The sequence below is a fragment of the Limulus polyphemus genome, unplaced genomic scaffold, assembly GCF_000517525.1.
Source record: "Limulus polyphemus unplaced genomic scaffold, Limulus_polyphemus-2.1.2 Scaffold5362, whole genome shotgun sequence".
Classification (NCBI taxonomy): Eukaryota; Metazoa; Arthropoda; class Merostomata; order Xiphosura; family Limulidae; genus Limulus; species Limulus polyphemus.
In genome coordinates this window covers 49,817-59,427 of record NW_013670972.1, presented here as the reverse complement: position 1 = coordinate 59,427, position 9,611 = coordinate 49,817, and the positions used below count along the sequence as shown (strand labels likewise).

At 28.7% G+C, this 9,611-nt stretch overlaps 1 protein-coding gene and 1 long non-coding RNA gene across 2 annotated transcripts in view; one reads left to right on the top strand and one right to left on the bottom strand.

Moving 5' to 3' along the window:
- The window catches only part of LOC111089140, an 8,261-nt gene extending 3,765 nt beyond the window's left edge, over positions 1 to 4,496 (top strand). The window contains exon 2 of the long non-coding RNA XR_002613472.1: positions 420 to 4,496. This is a non-coding gene — a long non-coding RNA (uncharacterized LOC111089140). The remainder of the gene's footprint in view (positions 1 to 419) is intronic.
- Positions 4,497 to 8,178: 3,682 nt separating this feature from the next.
- LOC106472477 (lipase maturation factor 2-like) overlaps positions 8,179 to 9,611 on the bottom strand; it is a 46,306-nt gene continuing 44,873 nt past the window's right edge. Inside the window, exon 16 of the mRNA XM_013933131.2 lies at positions 8,179 to 8,764. Coding sequence (XP_013788585.1) covers positions 8,606 to 8,764 — 159 coding nt within the window. The 3' untranslated portion in view covers positions 8,179 to 8,605. The remainder of the gene's footprint in view (positions 8,765 to 9,611) is intronic.

Here is a 9,611-nt window from a genome sequence, read left to right as displayed (position 1 = left end):
ATGCTCCCTAAATAATAAAAAAATAAATTACAGCGAAAGCAATGAAGATTTTGTAGGTTTTGAACCAAACTAAATAACAGTAAACCTTTTTTTGATTTACAGTATTTTCTTACTTTGATGTTTTGAGCTCTTTTGTGTTTAGAACAATATATATACAAATTTGTAAAGTATCAAATTGAATTTTTGTTCAATAAAAATCTTTCAAATGCGACTGTAGCGTTTTTTCCACCAAAACTTTGTCTCCAAAATAAGGGTGCGTCTTATATTCCAAAAAATACGGTAAATATTCAATATACATATAAAGAAAGATGCATGCGTGTGTGTATATAAATGTTAGGATTAATTACACTTGTTATAAGACAACAGTGTTGGGCCTATATACGTTTTCAACAATACATTCTTTATTTATTCCTTTCTAGATTCTTCAAGAAGTGCATCCATTAAAGAATATTCTAAATGCAATGTAGTGTGATACCTATAAAACCTGAAAATATGATGACCTTTTTGTGAATTTTTTCCTATAAATGTTTACAAGACTACACTACTGCACCTACGAAACTTTTTTGCTCAAATAAGATTAATCTTATACATTTGCTATAAATTCAAAAAATACCAAATATAACATTTTCAGGTTTGTGTTAGATATTACCTGTGTGCATGTTGTTCAAAAAAATTTCACCAATATTATCAGTATAGTAAGGAGTAATACAAGACTAATCAGCATTAGTAGGGTTAGAGCTTGGCAATTAGTGGAACTTACTAATTGATTATTCACCAAGCTCATTAATCAATGGCATTTAATTAATTGGTTATTCTCACAAGACTTAGACAGTCAGAATAATCAAAAATAGTAATAATCAGTTTCAGTTAGTGAGTCATGATACTAATTGATTAAAAAACTTTGAATTAATTAAAAATCATAATTGTAATATTTCAATTATATGGATAGATGGAATAACCGAAAACATTAATTTCAATTTAGTTTTTTTATGACTAATTGATTTAATTGTTATTTTGATTAATCAGTTATTTTACATGATACTAATCAATGCTCATAGGGAATGGATTATATTGATTAATAGAGTTAATTGCCAAGCTATAATATAGAGGTTTAAACAGGCTGTTTTCTGTGAAGAGATTTATTGTAATTCCAATTAGTGCACAGAAATAAAACTCAAGTAATAAACAGCAAGGAGACTTGAATGAAAAAGATACGACCAATAAGATATAGACCTCAAAACTGAATATTCATTTTCACACACACACACACAATTTTTAACACAGAAAGCAAAATGCCTATTTATCAAATATGAACAAAGTTTTCCAAAAAATAATATTAACACACCAAGTTTATTAATTAAAAAATCAAACAAACAATATAACTAAATATTTTCAAAGCATCTGAATCAAGGTGAAACTTGAAAAACATTTACCAATACCAAGACACTAGTTTTTATTACAAACACTGGAGTATTAGTTATTTTCTTATTCAAACAGTAAATTCATGATAACAAAAAATGGTAGAAACAAAAATGCAAGGATTGGAATCATAAAAAAATATTAAGTGTTACAAGTTTTCTTCAAAATATGATCTGACTTAAATGAAATATATATGTAGGTAGATCAGTAAAGACAGAACACTTAATTTAACATTAAACCTTAAGCAGAACTTATGCTATACCTTTTAAATAACACAAAAATGTTACAAACCTAGGAATCAAATCAAATGTGTTAATAGCCAAAAGGAACTGATGTCAAACATCGTTAATATAAGACGTTAACCACAAAGCACCAGTAAATACCAACATCGTATGTCAGATTAAAGCGTTGTACAATAACCTGTTTTTATGGGAACAGATAAAAGATATTTGCCTTGAAATGCCACTCAGTGTGAGTATTTAACAAATAAAACTGTTTGAAAATGACAGACTACATTTAAGTAGCAACCAATGAAATACTGTTCAACACATACTGAATAATACAGCAAACTATAACAGATACTTGAGATTTGTCATATCATCTATAAGGCCACCTTATTTCTAGGTTTCTAAAGATTGTTTTTAAAAGTTAACAGTAAATGCTTGTATTTAATAGTTAAAAGTCTATGCACACCAAGATACTAGAGAACTAATTCGTGGTTTAGTTATTAATTCAATAACTGCAATGTGATAAAGTTATTAAATATTACAATGTGTAAGAAAAAAGAATGACATAGTAATGGATACTGGTATGAATTTTATCTGTAGAACATGTTTTTCTGGTCTTATACAGAATAAAAAATTATGGTTCTAACTTCTGGTAACGCAAAGTCATTATTCTTAAAAACTATCAGTTTAAAGACCACAGAATTTATAAACTTTTGATTATATAGTTATAGTATTTATTATGTTATGTGCAATAATTTATAAAATATATTTAACTTCTAAGTAAAGTTCATAACCATTACCAGGTGTGGGTCACATTTACTAGATAGGTTTTATGTAGTTTGCCGATACATAGATGCTTTTTTCATTTATCTATGAAAATATACAAAAATGCAAAACACATACATACCCTGGCTTAATCATAGTTTTCTACAGAATTCAGGAATTTATAATAATTTATCTGTAACAAAACTTAAATTTCATAGAAAAAAATAATAAAGCTGAACAATTTTATACAAATTTGACCAAGCAATTTTTTCTTACTTTCATTTAAAACTGGCACAGCTGTACATGTACAAATTTTTTCTCCTTATTCATATTTTGTCACATTGTATCCATGGGTATATTAAGCTGGCCTTATATGAACAAATCACTTAAATTTATATGCTAGTAGCTTATAATCATAAACAATTTCAAAGTGAATTCTCAAGTTTAAGATAGCTAATTTTGAAATTAACACATCTACAATAGCTAAAGAAAATGCATAGTTACCAAGATCTGCTGCCTGCTGAATGAATACCTTTCATCTAAAACTCTTGAAGAAAATGCAAAGATATCCAAGTTATCTTGTGAAAACAATGTCATAAAAAAATAAGTTGGCTGTTGTTGATAAATATTATGTACATTTCTTACATTTGAGATAGATTACTTAACCCTAACTTATTCAATAGTTTTTCATTTAGAAATAACAGATATGATCAATAACCAGGTTCATCGAAACCTATAGAAAGGTATATAAAACGTGAGCTAAAACCTGATTTAACAGTAACGATTGTGCTTGATACTAACATTGATCAAGTTAAAAAAAATCTTGGTCAAAGTAACCATCTGTTTCACAAAGAAGTGAACTTTAGGATTAATTATTTTCATGTTACAAAATATTTTGTTAATCTTCTATAAAACAAATTTATTTCTAAATAGAAGCTTAATATAAAACAGATAATGAAAATGCTAATTTCTGTATTTACACAAGAATAGAATAAGTACATGAATATAAAAACCACTCATTAGCTTGAACACTGTAATTACAAAAACTAGTTTAAAGTTTATTATCTTCTGTTGATAACAAACTTAAATAAATGGATGGAGAAAAAAAATATAATACAATTTCGTTACTCATAACATCAGACTCCTGTGAAATTGTATTGGTACTTATGACTGGGATTGTTTCCAATCAAACAAAAGTATTTTCTTACTTTAAACCTTAACATTGCACTTAAGTTTTCTCATTCCTTTACACATACCTCCAAGTTTTGCACAAGCTTCTACACTTTTCACTCATTACTGGTTTGTAATAGAGCATTCAGTCAGCATTAGTAAATCCTGTCCCTTGTCATCTGTACTTTTTTCAGGAAAAATTAAAAGTATTTACTAATTCCAATACTTATGATTTGTTCACAACTCACTTTCACAGTCGATGAGATTGCAAAGTTTCATACTTTAGTAAAACATATCAGAAAATCCAGCTAGTTGCAGGGAAATAATTACACATAAAATGAACATCCAATTGAAATTTAGAAAGTACTTAGTAACATGTCTTTTCTCAAATGATTGACATGCTAAAAATAGTGATCTAACTAGAGATTTCAAATTGGATGAATATTACATTGTTAAAAGATAAGTATTCTATTTCAATGATGTACATTTGTGTCTTTAGTGCATTAAATTCTTCTCATAAGAAATCAGTGGGATATGTCTTGTTGGATCACCCTGTACATTAATTATTGTACTTTAAGTGATTTTATATTTACTGATGAAAAATAGGCCTATAAATTTAAAAACAGAAAACTTTCCACAATCAAAAATCTATAAATTCTTATATTGAAAATAAAACAAATAATATGTTTGAAACTGTACAAGGGTCTTAAATGTGTAATTTGTTTGACATGTATTTACACGGTGGTATGGAACAGTAGTTGTGATGTTTTATATTTGAGGTAACCAGTAAAAAAAAAGAAAGAAATTCTATCAGTTAAACATAGTTTCATGCCTTCCATGGATATTTAATTTGGCCATTAGCTAAAATTTTTTGCATTTCATTCATCCTTTTACTCAAAAATCTGAAAAAAAAAACGACTAGAAATTGCTGTAAACGATGTGTTTAAGAAGCACCATGTTGTGAAGATCTACTGTTTAACCTGTTAAATTTAGAACATCTAACAGTTAAGATAATTTTAAACATTTGAAAACACTAGTAAGGAAATTTCTGATTGATGTAGGAGAAACATACATTGTTGAAGAAACTGAAAAAGTGAAAAACTTGTATATTCTTAAAGGTAGACTGCCTCAGTTTCTATAGGACGTAGTGGAATATCTGCTTGAAAAAATACATTTTAGAGAGCTACGCAGGATATTAAGTACCAACTTCCAAAAACTGTAAAATACTGTGGCACTATCTAATACCAAAGTAACTGCTAATAGATATGTTCTATTATACCTTTTATAGAAGTCCTGTACATACACAATAAGTCTGCTTTTTGTTAGCAAAATGAAAGGGATGGCAAGATAAATAATTAGCTTCTAGAACTAAGGTCTCTTTATTCACATATATATAAAAGCTCCAGTAGCACTGGCATATGAGCCATTCTGGATGAGCACAGGCTAGTAAGTCAGATAGAATAAGCAACATCTGCTGATTGTTGCAATTATTTATATTCTTTGATGGTTATCTGGTAAGGTTGGCTTGAGACAAATTAAAGTACTGAATAAGTACTTTAGTCATGTTATAGATACATACATATTTCAAAGAAAGTAAACAAATTATAGAAGGCTAAATCTCCATCAAATATTAAAACAGTCTACAAGAAACCCAATGGAAATTTAAATCTTAAGTGTTTTTAACCAACCTTTTGCTGTGAAGGTCTTTTACACCTGACTTATCAAAACAATACAAAAGAGTGGTCTAAAGGCTGTAGCAAAAGGGTTAGCAATACTTTTAAAGAATAGATATTGCACCCAAAAACAGTTTGAAACACTCTAAGACTACTTTTATTTATTTTTCTGAAACAGGTAGTATGTGAGACATTATGGTGATGTCAGCTTCACATTTCAGCATGTTTTTATGACTCCGACATCTGAACAACAGGCTTATATTTCTACCTATAGTGGCAGGGAAAAGTCTGAATGACAGGTCAATAGTCCTTAAACATATAAAAAAATGTCTGGTAAAAAACTACAAACTATCTGAATATAATTTGGCAATGCAAACTATGACTGACTGCAAGACTTAAACAATATCCATTTAGTTTTAGTGACTTTTATACAAGTAATGTTGAAAATACTCAGCTATATTCAAACACGTGCAGCTTAAATTGACTTTATAATGTTTTTTTTTTCTAAGTTAAGCATGAAGTTCTGTCAAATTAAACTTAACTTCTGGAACAGTGAAAAAATTACAATTGATCAATTTTGAGCTCTTATAAATTAGTATACATATGAATGTGATCTCTATCAAAGGAGGAAACTCATGGAGTACCTAAAATATTGTAACCCAATCAGCATTTAAAAATAATATAGCATATTGAATAGGCAGTGATGTTTTGAAACAGTTTTTATATGAATGTTTTCAGTCTACAAAAATCATTTAAAAACCAGGTGTTCAGTAATACGCTTCTTTTCTTCTGTATTTCAGAACAGAAATACAGTATGTAACTTAACCATTAGCCATAAGTTGATGTTTGAACAGTGGCACAACCATACATACATACATGTAACAGTTAACGATGTGGACTATTTCTTGTACATAGAAAAACTGTTACCAAGCATGACAATCGAAATTGATAAGAAAAACAGCTTAATAGAGAGTAAATGGTTACAGCCCTTAAATAAACAGGCTTGTTTAACCAGGTAAAAAAATACAACTTGTTTTCATGACATAAGTAAAAAGACTGAAGAACAAAAAAACCCTAATTCTAACATTAAAACATAGACAAAAATTACAAGAGAAAATTAGCCAGAAGGATGGCACACAGTCACCAACCCAACAGATAAGATATAAATGAAACAAACTAATGAAAAACAAAAATTAAATGATCAACAATTAAAATTTGTTTAACGAAATCCACTTTCATAGAACAGTAAAATTCTACTAAAAAATTTCAAAGTTGGTCTTTCTCCAGGTACTAGCAGTTAGTATGCTGTATGTGAATATTTTCAGGTGAATTACATCATACGTGATGATAACATCAAGCAAAGGATCAAGTATTACAACTAATAACTTACATACATGGTTTTTATAAATAAATAAAAAAAGTTGTTTCCTTTACATACAAGTCCACTTCTGACAACATTTCAAACAACTTTCTTTTTAAGCAAATCAATAAAGGAGGTTTTCAAGACATAATGCTTAAAAAGATATGTAGTTATTAAGGATATTGTCAGTTCATTCAATGTTTCACTGGAAGAAAGTATCAACAAGGTAATCCAGATGTTTGATAGTCATCTTGAATATAGTGTAATCTTCGAAAGTAATATCTCTTTACAAAAAATTTTCCAGTACCCTACTTTGATGACAACTAACTGAACTTGTTTCGATCATAGAAAAAAATCTCACACGAACACCGGCAATAGAGTTCACATGAAATTAATTTCTGTCCTGTCTCATTCTAATCGTAATAATAATAATAATTACACAAATACTTAAATTATTTATTTTTATATGATCTTCCTTCAGTACTACTAAACCGTAATCATATATTAATATTACTTTCCAGTATTTATTAGACACCTTATGTTTATATTTTTCATATACTAATTTCACTTTTATAACGAAATTATATCATCATTTATTTCTTTGATCTCTCAACAAGTTTGGCAAACTAAACAAGTCATATTGGTTAGCCTTTCATATTTGTTGTTTTATGGCGATATTAAGAAGTCTCACACTTTGTGGAAAAATGATACAATTGTATTACACTCATACTGAAAGGAATTTTGTAAAACTAATATTGAAAGTTTTTACATTTGTTATGGCTTACTTATTCTCAACAGAATGGCATTAAATGCTTCATGTAGAAATGACTAAATAAGTATGGATCATGTAGATAGAAAGGAAAGCTACATTATCAATCACACAATAAAGGAAGGAAGCAGAATTCAAAGATGACATTGAGAGCAAAATCCAAACAAACAAAATCAAGCAAATCTAAGTTTTTACATTTGTGCAAAACAGGAATGTTAAATGGATAAAGGCTAAAAATCTTCGAGTAGCTCAGGATAAAACCCAAGTCATTTATCGCCAGAGATCATAGTTACGACTCGATACTAAATTAGAAGTCTCTTTCTTGGTATTATGAAAAATTTAAAAAAAAACACAACAACAACAATGGTACCAAAGAAAACTATAGACTGCAAAGGAAACACACAAGAATGAAGCCAAGTCAAAAATTAAGAATATATACAAAATTATGTGGAAATGTACATATAAAACTGTGTGTACATAAATGATCTAGAAGAGAACTGGGAAGTAGCAGGAATGTGAAAAAAAAACTGTTGCTGTTAAAGTGCACTGAAGAGGAACTTACACATGAAGAATTAGTGGTACTATCAAAACATTAGGCAACATTGTATAACATAAATGAAACAATAGGCGTGATTTAAAAAAAGCAAAATGACATAAAACTATCATTTAATTCTACAGAGGTCTGAGTGGGAAATGTCATTTACCAGATCAATTTAAGATTTCATGACAAGGGAGCATACATGTGTTATAAGTGTTAGTGATGTTTCACAACAATAGTTCAGTAACATGATACAATTCATCTCCATGATCTTTTATTTTTCCTTATTCAAAACACAAGATAAAGTAAAAACAAGCCAAATAACAAACAAGCCATTCAGAGTATAAAAGTAATTAGTAAGTTTTTTTTTTTTACCAAACCAAATGAAAGTAAATTTTGTGTAAGGCTTTGACAAGATGACAGAAACAAGCTTACCAAAACTTTAAACTCACATGAGAATCATTGATAAAATACATAGAAACAAAATTTTAGTATTGATGAAATCTGGTGAACAGGCCATATTTAATATTAATAACAATTTCATTAAAGCTTTGCTTTATTTATTTGAGAATGGGATTGCTTCTTTCATGCAATGTGTTCTTAATCCACGGCAGTGTAACAGTAAGTAAATTAAAACTACAGTATTTATATCTAAGTTTGAAATTCTGAGGACCTGTAGCAAAGTTATATGGCAAGAAGGGCAGAAAAACTGTTGATGACCAGTCCAGCACCAATGACTGACCAAACAAATGTGTGTCCATGGACTTTTTGAGCTATTTCTCTCAAATGCCAAAGTACATTAACCAAAGATTTGTTGGTGATCTTGACTGATCGAGTCTTTTCCTATTAGAAGAAAATAAATACAGGAAATAATTATAACTACAGAAGAATAAAGGGAAAACAAAGAGGATATGTTTGTTAAAACTATCATATTAAATACAAAAGGTATCTGCTACTTCTTTACTAGTATATATCAATTTTATCTACATATTTCAATACATTCCAGTCTGAGCATTTTACTGAGGAAAAAGGAAAAACAAACAAACTACTTTCGGAATATTACCTTAAACACTACAGGAATAAATTTTGAATCAAGTAAAAGCTATTTGTTTCTAGTAGATTGAAAATTTACCTAATATATAAATACATTATTAATAAAATTACACACTAGTATGAAGTAAAACTAAAGATAGAACATTTCACTTGCAGCTGTCATCCCAAGAGCAATGGTGTCAATCAGATGAGTACAGGAGGTCTTGAAGAGAGTTTACAAAGTATATCATATTCAGATTTCATAAAGAAGAATAAAAGAGTGAAACTTGTTGCTTTTCATGCTTACTCCCATTATGTTTACACATTATAAGCTCTATCCAGGATACACACTAAAGTTAATTAAGAAATTAGAATGTACATGTTTTAAGTTTGTTTCAGAACACCTTAACCCTCTCCAGATGGGTCATGGGTCAAAGGCCATGTCATTCAAAAATTTTATTGAACTGCTATTTCATAAAGTTATGTCAATAAGCTTGGTATCAAACTGTAGATTATTATTCAAATTTTAATATTATTCGTTACTCAATTTCTTAATTTAAAATTAATAAAAAAAACAGTTAACACATTGATTTTTTTGTGTGCCATGTGGTATGTTGAATGTAGTACTGGTTCAAATTAGATGTTTGTGATGTCAAAG